This window comes from Polyergus mexicanus, unplaced genomic scaffold, assembly GCF_030449975.1.
Source record: "Polyergus mexicanus isolate NDT 795.1 unplaced genomic scaffold, iyPolMexi1.0 SCAF_1, whole genome shotgun sequence".
NCBI lineage: Eukaryota > Metazoa > Arthropoda > Insecta > Hymenoptera > Formicidae > Polyergus > Polyergus mexicanus.
The window spans coordinates 13,764,721-13,777,481 of NW_027223321.1; the positions used below are offsets into that span (position 1 = coordinate 13,764,721).

The following is a 12,761-nucleotide window of genomic DNA, read 5'->3' on the forward strand; positions in this document are numbered from 1 at the left end:
ATACTACAAAGTGCATATACACAAATAAATGAAATTCTAATTAAAAATCATTATCCCGAAAAGTCGATATAGGGAAATGTTCTGAGAAACAATTTTTTTCTAAAATATTCGGGAATATTCAGACAAAAATTTCCGTCATCAATTTTTGGTAATAAGCTTTTTGTCGAAATGTCAATAAATTATTCTCTTAATATAGCTATAAAGTACTAAAAAATTATTAACTTTATAATTGGATTTTACCATGATACTGCGCTATAATAATTTCCTTTTACCCAAAATTATTTTATGTATATAAAATAATTTGTATCAAGTTATATAATAAGAAAAAGAATTATTTTAGATACTTGAAAAAGAATTATTTTTAAATACTCTCTTCGTGTAAATTTCTCGTAGTATGCAAATATTATATAATCATTCAATGAAATTTTTTGTAAAAAGAAGTGTATAGACATTAAAAATGTAGAATAAGTTTAGATACTTTTTTAAATAGTCTACTTCATGCAAATGCGACTGGAGATTGCACGCGCGGATAATAAATTTTAAGTTTCGAAAAAAAGATCCGTCCTTTTTGACACTTAAATCGAGTTTCGAATTATACATATAAATTGGAAATAACGAAAATATATGTTAGCTGGATAGCTTTTTCTATCTAAGAACAACAATAGAATTTTATTAATCATTCTTTGTCGTTGAACTCTCCACCTTTATCGCGAGAAAAGAAAAATGAAGACCACAACGTATCTCATTAAAGCCAACGACGCATAGTTTTCTACGGCAGGTGTCAAGATGAAGTCTCGAGCCGATGACGAGAGGGATTTCATGGAATAAATCGGTACCTTTTCCATCCTTCCACTCTCGCGGTTGTGTAACGTATATAAAGTCGAGTGACGGGAATATATCCGTACACAATTACATCCGATTGCGAATAATACGTCTTAGGTGAGCATTTATCATACAACAAGTGCAATGCGTTCTCTTAAGAATTGGACGTAGTCATATGAACGGATCAATTGTCAGTTTTTCAACTTTCGAATTTTTGTTGCCAAAAATATAGTAGAATATGTGTATAAATATATTATATTAGAATAGAATTCTATTAGCAAAACAGAGAGCTGTCATAAAGAAAAAAGGATTATTTTACTTTTAGTTCAATGTACGTATTGTAACGTATTCAATGTACGTATTATTGTGAAGTTTTAATTTCTACTTGTAAAATGACCTCGTATTTGAAAAATTACATTTTGGAGTAGATTATTTACTACATAATTACGCCCAATTCGGATACAAATGTCACGCGATTATTCAATACTTCTCCGAGCGATTTCTTCCGATTCATTGTGTATCGCATAATGCATATTACGTATTTTATGAATCAATATAATTGATGCCACATTTGATTTTCGAAGACGCGCCGAATCAAACTTAAAATAAAATTCGATTTTTTAGTGAATACACCTCATTGATATTCATCAAATGTTTCGAAGGAAAATGTGTAATAAATGTTAATTTCAACTTTTTTAATTAAAAATTTATTTTTTCTCCAATTTTAATTAAAAGTTATTTTCTCTCTTAATTTGCTCAGAGATAGACATTATAATAAATTATAATATATGTAGCTACTGTCTATATGTCTATTAATTATTAACAATTTTCAAGACTACTCTGTTGTATATTTCTTGCGATCTGAGATGCGTGCACGTGTATAGATTTTTAAATATCCCGATACCATAACTGCGATACAATAATAGTTTTTTTTACCTTTTGTTGAATAAAAATTTAATTAGACACGTGTCTAATTAAATTTTTTTGCAGCTATGAAGTTTATATTGGTGTGTCTGTTCGCTATTGGCGCTACCGTCTATGTATATGGACGGCCGGAAGAACATTATACCAACAAATTTGACAATATAGATATAGACCAAATTCTACAAAATGATCGATTATTGAAGCGATACATAGATTGTTTGCTGGACAGGCCCAATGTCCGATGCCCTGCTGAAGCTATTGAATTAAAGAGTGAGTATTATGCATATACAATATTATACATGACAGAGAATCGCAATTATATAACGCAGCGCGTCTAGATAAGAATATCCATTTCACTAAACAAAATTAAATTGTCAGATTATATTAATTTAAATTCAATGTAATTCAAATTTTTTAAATTAACTACTCACAAAAATTAAATATTTTTTATCATCTATTTTCAAGTAACGTGCAAAAAATGAGAATACATATCGAAAAGTAACGCTCTTAAATGTATTGAATCGTAATAACTCGTTTTAAAAATTTATCTTATGTAGCAAAACATAGAAATAAAAAATTTGATAACATTAAGACAATATTAAGTTAAAACGAGTAACGATCCATTTACTTTGTTAGTTTACAATAGAAGACCTTGTATTTCTTAGAGAAGCAAAGAACTTTGTAACTTGTAATGCGCGTATAAGACATGTGAGATATGTTAATAGAATTCTACTTGCGAAATATGGAAATTTATCTTTTTGTCGATCTTATGAAACACGTGTTTCCTCAGCATGGATTTAATTGATAGTTAAATAATGCAAGTCTTAACGGAAATTCAATCCGTTTAAAAGTATATTCTTAATAATGTAAACTAATATCTTTAGCGATTGCTTGTTCGTTTCAATTTACGATACGATGAGATTTATTTTGATGCTTTCAAATCAACGTTAAAATACCAACATATTTTTAGTATTGTTAAATCAATAATAATCATTTAATTCCTATTGCAGAAGTCTTATCTGAAGCATTAGAAACTGAATGTGCGAAGTGCTCGGATCGACAGAGGGAAACTGCGAGAAAGGCGATAGAATTTTTAATAAATAACAAAAGCGATATGTGGAATGAACTGAAGGCTAAATACGATCCGGAAGATAAATACACAAAGAAATATGAAGATCGAGCCTTAAAGAAAGAGACTATCTGAACAGAAATTAAAGAGAAGAGAAATGGAGGAATATATAAATAATACATGTGCAACATTACTATAATGTAACGCTAATTGCCTTATCGTCTTTCTAGCTGCAACTTAATCCAATTAGTATGTAGGATGCGTATTTGCTGCATGAAAATAAATGATCAGTCGTAATATATATGCGTCATACATAATATATTCCACGTGACTCAATCGCAGAATCCTCTTAGCGTTTTTCATATTTAAATCTTGGTCGTGTATCTTTACACACATCGAAGAGATTTCAACGTAAAAACAGTTGTCATCGAGTGGAAGATTCCTGTCTAAGAGAAAATGTCTTCCGACAAACGCTAATTCTATTGCGTGACTAGGAAAACGGTTACAAATCAACTTTTTATTGTCGATAAATCTTTCCATCCTTGTTCAAGCATTACTACACAGTTGTTTTAGAGATATATATTGTTAAGTTTATAAATAGTTATGCACTCATTAAAAAACATGATAGAATCAACATTTATCAGAAGAAATTTTTTATCTCAGGTAGGAATCTTCTACGCGATGATGGTTGTCTTTATATTAAAATCTCTTCCATATAAAGTATTATCTATTTAATCATATATCAAGATTCATAACTAATAATAGAAATATATATTTATCTAAGGATACAGTCTGTTTACAAAAAGAAAATACTCGCGCCCCGTATCAAGTACGCAAAGCGCGTTCGTGAGATCGTATTAATCCTTATCTATATTAATATTTCTCTATCGGAACATCTGTATCGTCGTCTGTCGTCTCGCCGATATCGGCGCAGGCATAGCAGAACTCGCCGACATCTTTCCAACACTCGGAGCAATGGACGAAGGAACACCCCGGTGTCGTACATCTGCGAAATTGCGGACCTTTTCTCGGTTCCGCTTCGCCGCAAACGAGACACTTGAGACGCGCCCGGGCGAATAACGCTAGCCAACTGCAGAGCATTGGCCAACGCAGCCTCACAGCGATCCATGGATCCATGTCGTATTCTAGCTGACGAGTCCTGACCAGAGCTCTAATTTTGGCTCGCATAAATCTAGCATAAAAAACAGATTTAATTTATATATATATATATATATATTCAAAGATATATTCTTAAGCATTTTTTCCTTGTAAAAGAAACTATTTTGGACTATTCGATCGGCATCCGATTTTATTCCGGAGGCACCGCTTTTGTTGCTCGAAATAGTCGAAGAGAATTCGGAGCTATCGCAGTCGCGTCTACTCCGAATCTTAACTCGCGTGACCCTTGAGATGCCGTATCTTTACCTGGCGTGTCCAAGTCTACGTCGCAGGCTCTCGTTATAAAGATATAGCACGCGCCTCTTCTCGCGCTTTCTATAGAAGAACGAGCAGATCACGCGCCGCAGACGTTGGGTGTAAGCGGCGGTGAATAGCAACAGCCAAATGCCGAGATAGGTCAAATAGATCTTGAGGATCATGCGATCCGGCACTCTGCTGGGCCTCGGTAAACATGCGCTATTGGACACCACGGTTTTCACTCGTCTCTTTACATTGAATCCATGAATAACGCGACGTATCAGGGAAGCTATCACTCCGATTCCGCGAACCTCCAAAACTATGTCATGATGACCCGCCTAGGAGAAATTAAAATTAAAATTTAAAAAATCGGAACAGAGAGGAAGAATAAATTGCATTATGTAACGATCTAGAAAAAAATCTGTGTTAATTTCTATCCATTTTGCATATGCTATCCGATTACTTAAAAGCTCCTGATTCTGCCATTGTAACCGTATTGAATTATAATGTCGAAAAAGAAAAGCCATACGAATTTGTTATACTACATATCAAAATTAATAATTTAAGATTCTTTTGCATAAGATCCGTAGATGAAAGATAAACGATGAACTTGTTAGGATTTATGATAGACATACTTTGAAAAAATCTCTGGATTGAATTTGAAAAATCCGAAAATTGCGAGAATAATTAAATCGAACAATGTAAACCAAGAACCTGAGTATATTCCATATGAGTGTGTCTTCTGACCAAATCGAGCACCTCGAAGAACAACCTATCGAGCAATATAAACGTCGTCACAGTAATCATTTCGAGTATCAACTTCACCGTTTGACCGGTCAAATTGACTCGCTCGATCTTGCTCGGCCGCAGGCTATACGGATCCACGAACTTTGATCTCTCAATCTTCTTCAAGGGAAGCAGGACCAAACTGCCGCGTGCCTTCCGTCTTGCGTCGATTTTTCGAAAATACGAAGTCACATACACGTTATCGTGCTCGATCTCGTTGAGATATTTATCGTGATATGTCTGAGCGTTCATGATGATTCTCAAGAAAACGAAGGACAGGCATCTGGATTATTATGTGAAATATATTTTGTCTCTACATAAACAAATCTTGCCGGAAACAATTTTGTATCTAAAGAAATAATTGTACGATTCTGTTAAAAAAGAAGATAAACAACAAAAACTTTATATAACATAGATTACACACACACACGCGCGCACATTGATCTTGACATGTATTGCAAAGAATCTATTTGTAAGTAATATGCGCGTGGAATTAGGCGGCGCTCTCCTACAGTTCCTAAGATATTTTATATACTCCCAATGTGTAATAAAAATTACTGAACTTTAACTTAAAATATCTCAAAAACTATGAGAAAGTACCAGCTTTTATTCCAAATGTTAATTAAGAATAAACTCTTTGTAACATACATATATGTATGTCGAAGTCAAGGTATAATTTATATTGTGTAAGTTTTTATAAAGAATTAGCAAAAAGAGTAATCTTCATTAAACCATGCAAAATCTTTTTTTTTACTTTGGCTTTAAAAAGAATTATAACTAAAAGTTTGAATTTAGACTCATCTCGCCGTAATTTCGCCGTACCTCTTGATAATCATCATCACCGATTCCAAAATCTTCCTACGTGAGTTGAATTCGTGCATCACGGCCTGAGCAGCATCCGTGGCGTCATGAAGATCAAGGATTACCGGCATCTTCTTCACTTTGTACTGCAGTTTTGCCTCCTTCAAACTCTTGCTGAATGTATCCCTGGCTCCTTCGCAAAGAGGCGATAGTATCTCGCGAAAATACCGCGAAAAAAAATGTCACAATACGTTATGTAACTTTTATCAATGTGCAATTAAATGATATTTATTCACTTTTTAAAGCAACATAGCCTTCGCCGATGCCGGAGTCCACTTTCCCCTCGGGATCGCAGATGTTAGAGCCACCGAGTGCCTGCACAAGGTTGCACACAAAGGTGAGCTTCATCGGCCAGCACAGCAGCCAGGCCGCAAAGACTGTCACCGTGTCATAACACTTGTCGTAAGCGTCGCCAAACATATCTCTAAAAAATCGCACATTAATTTTATTAAAATTAATGCAAGATAAAAATATAAAAAAAGTCAAATCGAAAAAAAGAAAGAAATATGTTTATCCGAGATTAATCTGAATCAATAAAGCAATATTATGTATGCTTACAATTTAAGAAATTTAATAACGATAATATTTCTGCTGCGGACAATTATTACAAAGAATGGACTAGATGCACGTAATTCAACTCTCTTGTAATTCAAACTCTTGTAATTCAAAATTATTTTTCTCGGAAATTACGCAATCGATTATAAGAATTTATTCTACGTATTCTGTCTTCAATCGGTTCACGAATCATCACTAATATTGTACCGTAATTAATATCATTAATACTATTTATTGAACTGTGTAGAATTGTCAATTCTTTAACATTTAAACTGAACACACAAAGACTTTTCGAATACTTTGACTGACGATTTTCTCGATGTTATTAATCCTATATAAAAAAAGAGAAAGAATGCCTCTCTCTCTCTCTCTCTGTCTCACCTGCATCGTTCGGCACCGCGGCTAAGCTGCTCTTCACATCGCGTCTCGATCTTCTTCTTGTACTTCGCCTCGTAAACATCCGCCTCAGACTTTGCTTTCGCCATTTCTTTCTCATGTTTCTCCTCAATCTCGTCACTTCGCTTCGTATCGTCCTGAAGCTCGTCCAGATAGTCGTTCTCCTCTTTCAACCTCCTCATCTCCTCTTCCCCTTCGATTTCCTCAACTATCGGACTCATCAAATCTCTCACCGAAGATAAAGTATCTTTCAATTCGCTCGCATCCGCTTGCATGGCGAGCACCGCCTATGTATCATTGGATGTGTAGTCATTTTCGTGCAAAATTGTCATTTGCGTATAAACAATTGTATTTTTTTTTTTAAATATAAATTGCGCTTATTACAATATATTGTATTATTTTAATAAGTGGATGTGTTCATATATTTACTTGCTGGAAAGGCTTAAACATGAGATCAAAACGTGTTTGGGTAAGATTATAGGTCAACTGCGTCGTACAAGCAAAAGTTCTCATCACCTCTTTGCCATTATACATTAAATTGAATATCGGTCCTGCGATTAGGTATCCTAAGATGAACGCCCTTAAAACGTTACGGCCAGATCGACCGAGGAAGGTCGGGATTGTCAAAAGGCAGATACATCTCACCTATTTGAAGTAATAACTTTAATGCCAAACATTCTTTAAGCTTTTATATCAATAACGAATGACAAAGTTTATCGTTAAACATTTTGTACATCCTAATATGCTTAATTGAGAAGATTAACGTTACACATGACGTTTTGCCATTACATTACGAACGGAATTGATAGATTTTTTCGTCAAATTAATTTATTCTCGGCAGAAATATCGAAAGACATTAGTTGACGAAATCTTATATAAACTGCTTATTATTTGTTATATCGTGTCATTATTAGCAACGGCTAGATTAAATGAATAAGCTTTATATAGAATTCATGCTGTGTGCCTAATGATAAAGATACATAATATATGATTGATACACTAATACAATTGTAAATTTTGAAAAGAAAAATATCTCTTGCGCAATAAGAAAGAATCATTGCTATTACTTGAACTACGATAAAATCAAAATAAAACGAGAAAATATCTCCCCGAAGAACGTAAAATCGAGTGAAGTAAGAAAAAGAGATTACCTGTATCGATGAAGCGCATCCTATTGATAACATCACGACGAGGATGGCTCCCAGAGAGATGCTGGTATACGCGTCAAATTGTAGATCGACGATTATGCCCTCGTATAGCACGACAGCTGCAAGAAATCCGAAGAGAAATCCGATGAAGGCCCTCGCTTTTCGATGAGTGCCGATCGGATCGTAGCAAATGTGAAACAGGGCCGGGCATTTTTTCAGATAATATTTCAGGAAATCCCTCCGCGTCCTCTCGATCAGATGGCCGCAGCGATTAATCCGCTCCAAGCCGGGCATTTCCTCTCTTTTTGCGAAATTGAAAATCCTCGCTGATAAGCTACTTTGTAGCGGATTATGAAATGCGAAACTTTTGAGTTGGTCTCTGAAATGAGACAAATGTCGAATGTAGAGTCGATTTTAATTGCAATTTTTCTAAACTCTCGTAGTTGGCTGAGAATCATACATTGGGAATGTAGATATATTCATCAATCGTTTTAATTATCGATCGTTACGTATCCGCTAATTTAGAATTTTTATCAAAGTATGGATGAAAAAGAATGGTTTAAAATTTTTCAAATTAAGCAAAAATTTTAATACATTTTATTCACAAGAGACTATGATTGCGTAATTCAAATATATGTAATGATTATTATTGTCAAGACCATAATAGCGATTATATAAAAAGATTTCTATCAACATTTAGATACGATGTATGACGAAGCACAATGCGGCAATACAATTACTAGCACTTTATAACAAGGACGAAATACATTTGTCGGCGAGGAATTTAAATTTACAAATTAAAGAATGGAAATAGATAACGAGAGACACTGAAACAATCACATCCTTTACGCAAGCTACTTATCTAAAAGTCGAGGTCATGTAATACATCGCCTATGGAATACTTGAAAAGAGTTGAGGTACAAGAATATTCTTTCCACGTAAAGCGTATAAATTCCTCTCTTGCTTGCTATGCAACTTATCTGCTTATTCATATATACATGTTTTTGTGTACTTGACACGAATACAATGATCGTTGTATCATTCAACGGGACAGGGTTAATCTTTTACATTTATGATATTATCAATATATACAATATTATTTAATACAATTATTACATTTTACCGTCAAACATCTCTTAACATTTGCAATAATTTATTTTTATTTTAATATATAAGAAATATTTTTCTCTGAATATATGTTATAAGTTTTTTTATATCAAATTTAATGATAATTAATATAACTTTGCGATGCAAAAACTAAAAAATAATTATTTACGTTTTGATAACATATACAAAGTCTGTAATATATATATATATATATATATATATATATATCTCAAATTTTTAATATTACCCATATACAATAATAATAACCTATAATAATCTAAATAACAATATTAAAACAGCTTTAGTCATATTAGTAATCCGTAATAAAAAAAATGTTAGCATGGACATTTCTACGTTCAGAGTACAAAAGTCTGCTGTTCGATGCAGGAAGCGACTACGTCGCGCGTATTTTTCTCGATAAATTATGGCGAGGATATGTGCACGAGGATGATTTCGTGCGACTAACGAACCGTGTCCAAGCCTTCCTTATAAGACTATTGGAACTAATGAGACTTCACGAACAGTGAATCGGAAGCAACGCATCAATCTCGTTCGCCACGATGAGGCATCTAGTCGTCGCTCTTATCATTGCGTGCGCCCTTTCGTCCTCCGTCGTTTACGCAGAGGAGGTGCAGTATACTACGAAATATGACAATATAGATGTGGATGCTGTGATAAACAGCGAGAGGCTGTTGAATGGATACGTGGGTTGTCTGCTCGATCGGACTCCCTGTACCCCAGATGCGGCGGAACTGAAAAGTAAGTGTTTTGCGCGAAGAGCGTTTTCCTATAATCTTCTCCTCTACAGACTTAAATATATTGTAATTGTTTAAATTGCGAATAGCGTAATATAATCGAGACTTTTTTTAATATTCTTAGAACAGATATCTTTGTACTCTGAATATAGAAATTTTCATATTAATTTTTTTATTGCAGCTTATTAAAAATATAGATAAGATTATTTTTATTCAGATTATTCTAGATTTTATTACTGTAGATAAAATTAAAAATTTTATATATTGTATTATATGATAGACTTTGTGTGTGTTAGAAAAATAATGCGCAGATAATTATTTTTTATTCTTTGCATCGAAAATTTTTGCCGTAATAATTCCGATTAAATTTAAAAAATAGAAAGACTTATAATATATTTAGAAAAATATTTCTTATATTAAAATAAAAAGAATTTATTGAAAATGTTAAAAAACGAGAAGAGAGAGATGTAAAAAATAAAATGTAATAATTGCATTATATAATATGCACTTCCTTAAAGAAAATCTGCCGGACGCGTTGGAGCATGACTGCGCCGGATGCAGCGAGGTGCAAAAGAACGCGGCCGACAAAATCTCTCATCATCTGATCGACAACAAGCCGGACGATTGGAAACTTTTGGAGGACAAGTATGATCCTACCGGAGCATATAGACGGCGTTACTTGGAAAACAAGTCTCATGAAGGAAGTAGATTGGATTGAAATCGTTTCTTCGCATCGTAAGGATCTTTAATGCCGACCACGGCTATCCTCTGGACTTGATTGTTTATCGTAATCCTTGATCCAATCTTTCGCGTTTCATCACTTTTCAGCATGGAAGTTATCCTATGACACAAAAAAAATCATTAAAAAGATATCCAGTTTTTACATTTTGTTAATATTTTTTTGTATTTTTTTTTTATTTCCCAATCGAAACACGTACAAGTTTATATATATATATATATATGAATAAATATATTTCTATTTTACTATTTGTATACTTGCTATAAATACTTAATTGAATAATGGTAATCCTATAATACTTCATAAATAACGAAGAATATTTTTATGAGCTCTTTTATCTACGTCATTTAGTTAAATCACTAATGCGTATATAATTTATTAGAATGTATTATTATTTCGATATATTGACAATATATGGGCAAGGATTCGCCAACATGTTTCTCATGCAGATTTATTAATTCATAAAACTATCATAATATTGGAATACTACAATATATAAAGAAAAAAATTGACGCTTATTAGTGATTATTATTATTAGTGATGCGTAATATTAAATAATTTATTATAATTGATTTGCTGTAATTTTGCACGTATATATATATATATGTATAGAGATAGATATAAAGACCGATTTAATTGTTCTTGCATCATGAGAAAAAAAAGATTTTTGCAATGTTATTATATTATATTATATATATATATATATATACAATATAATAAATAAGAAGAAAATAGAAAAGAAAAATAGAGATGTTTATTAAATGTATATACATATGTATAATCAATAATTTATATATGTGTATCATATATATATATATATAAATGATTGATTATATTATTTGTCATTTTGCGATTTGTTTCCTCTCTTTGTTATCTGCTCGTTTATAATCTTGTAATTTTACTTTGTTAAAAAAGAGAACAAGTGTTTATGTTACTTACTTATTATATTTCATATACTAATATAATTTAAAAAATATTTTTTACCGACTATATATTTATTCGATATATATTATATATACATATATATAGAATAGCTCACTCACCGACGAGATACTGTTTATGTCACACTTCTTTATCGACCGTTGTGCAATAAATACTGACATCCACCAGCAGATTACGCTTCGCAATTGCATTTTAGTCGATAAGAAATAATTATATTTAATTTTTTCAATGGCTCTTTCCGTCCTCCCCTATGCATAAAGATAAGAAGCATATAAATTACTCGAGCTAGACATGGTAAAAAACGAAAAAGGTAGCGAAACTTAACTTAACTCTTCACTTTCTCTCAAAAGTAGAAAGAGCAAAGCTTTGAGCAAACGTTCAACCTGCATTAACCTGCAGTAACCTATACGCATTAGAAAAGAATTAGCTAGAGCTCCGTTAACTGTTCCTTTTGAATAGATACTTCTCGCTTGCGGTGCAAATTAAACAAGGGTAATCGACACTTTGAGTATACAATATTTATGATTGCGACTTACGAACAATTTCGATTATACGACAACATTGAAAGAAAAAAACCTCCTGGGGATACGCAAGATCGCCTCGCAGTTGGCATCCCTTGTTTCGCGAACCGAGCGAAATCAGGCGACCTACGATCCACGTATCAGATTGATCGGCGTGAAGCGTGAAGTTATTGTCACGGAGTTCAAATTTTTCACGCAATATATCGAGTATTTAAATTTAATCGCGTCGTCCGTAACGGACATCGGGCGTGTCGTGGGAACATGCAACGCGGACGATGTCGCCGTGTTTCACGGGATTTATCCAACGTACCATATATCGCGAGTGTCCGGAAGTGCCGAAGCGAAGAGTGCGAAATATCGGATGATTACCGGGGGTATCGCGTCTTAATTCGATTCGCGAGTGAATAAATATATGGAAAGAGATGAGCAAATACTCGGATGGGCTGGCACTGTCCGGATCGCCGCAATTCAATCAGTTTTTTCGCGCGATCGTAATTATATATCGTGATTGTCGAAATGTGAATATTTGAAGCAACGACGATATAATCGAGCGTTTGTCTGTTGGAAATGTATAGCGAGCTGCCGTCGAGTACTTTCTGTCCTTTTCCCTCGGTGCGGGGATACTTTCTACTCGAGACGCAGATTGAATAGAAATCATCCGTTTCGTCTCATCTATTGTGAGAAATTGGAAAAAGGTATTTATCTTTGTATTTTGACCTT

General features: G+C 33.4%; 3 protein-coding genes across 3 annotated transcripts; 2 read left to right on the top strand and 1 right to left on the bottom strand.

Moving 5' to 3' along the window:
• The first annotated feature begins 835 nt into the window (after positions 1–835).
• On the top strand, positions 836–3,116 carry LOC138936353 (chemosensory protein 3). Its single transcript, XM_070301695.1, has 3 exons — positions 836–939; positions 1,785–2,016; positions 2,757–3,116. Exons 2-3 carry the CDS (start codon positions 1,815–1,817, stop codon positions 2,948–2,950), a joined length of 396 nt encoding a protein of 131 aa, XP_070157796.1. The 5' UTR covers positions 836–939; positions 1,785–1,814; the 3' UTR covers positions 2,951–3,116.
• Positions 3,117–3,479: 363 nt separating this feature from the next.
• Positions 3,480–8,460, bottom strand: LOC138937660 (protein sneaky). The gene is made up of 9 exons (XM_070304145.1): positions 8,438–8,460; positions 7,981–8,356; positions 7,259–7,474; positions 6,815–7,116; positions 6,115–6,302; positions 5,840–6,011; positions 4,946–5,300; positions 4,241–4,569; positions 3,480–4,007 (listed from the first exon to the last, which is right to left on the bottom strand). Exons 1-9 carry the CDS (start codon positions 8,458–8,460, stop codon positions 3,689–3,691), a joined length of 2,280 nt encoding a protein of 759 aa, XP_070160246.1. The 3' UTR covers positions 3,480–3,688.
• A 1,129-nt stretch (positions 8,461–9,589) lies between these two features.
• On the top strand, positions 9,590–11,690 carry LOC138936361 (chemosensory protein 4). Its single transcript, XM_070301707.1, has 2 exons — positions 9,590–9,843; positions 10,358–11,690. The coding sequence occupies exons 1-2, from the start codon at positions 9,645–9,647 to the stop codon at positions 10,555–10,557; spliced, it is 399 nt and encodes a 132-aa protein (XP_070157808.1). The 5' UTR covers positions 9,590–9,644; the 3' UTR covers positions 10,558–11,690.
• The last annotated feature ends 1,071 nt before the right edge of the window (positions 11,691–12,761 follow it).

Bases quoted from the DNA above. Each gene is read 5' to 3' on its own strand.
- LOC138936353 (XM_070301695.1), top strand. From the start codon at position 1,815: ATGAAGTTTATATTGGTGTGTCTGTTCGCTATTGGCGCTACCGTCTAT. The intron at 2,017-2,756 runs GTGAGTATTATG...TTCCTATTGCAG, and splicing joins TGAAGCTATTGAATTAAAGA to AAGTCTTATCTGAAGCATTA.
- LOC138937660 (XM_070304145.1), bottom strand. From the start codon at position 8,460: ATGAATATATCTACATTCCCAAT. The intron at 8,357-8,437 runs GTATGATTCTCA...GTCTCATTTCAG, and splicing joins AATATATCTACATTCCCAAT to AGACCAACTCAAAAGTTTCG. The intron at 4,008-4,240 runs GTAAAGATACGG...TTTTTATGCTAG, and splicing joins CGTAGACTTGGACACGCCAG to ATTTATGCGAGCCAAAATTA.
- LOC138936361 (XM_070301707.1), top strand. From the start codon at position 9,645: ATGAGGCATCTAGTCGTCGCTCTTATCATTGCGTGCGCCCTTTCGTCC. The intron at 9,844-10,357 runs GTAAGTGTTTTG...ACTTCCTTAAAG, and splicing joins AGATGCGGCGGAACTGAAAA to AAAATCTGCCGGACGCGTTG.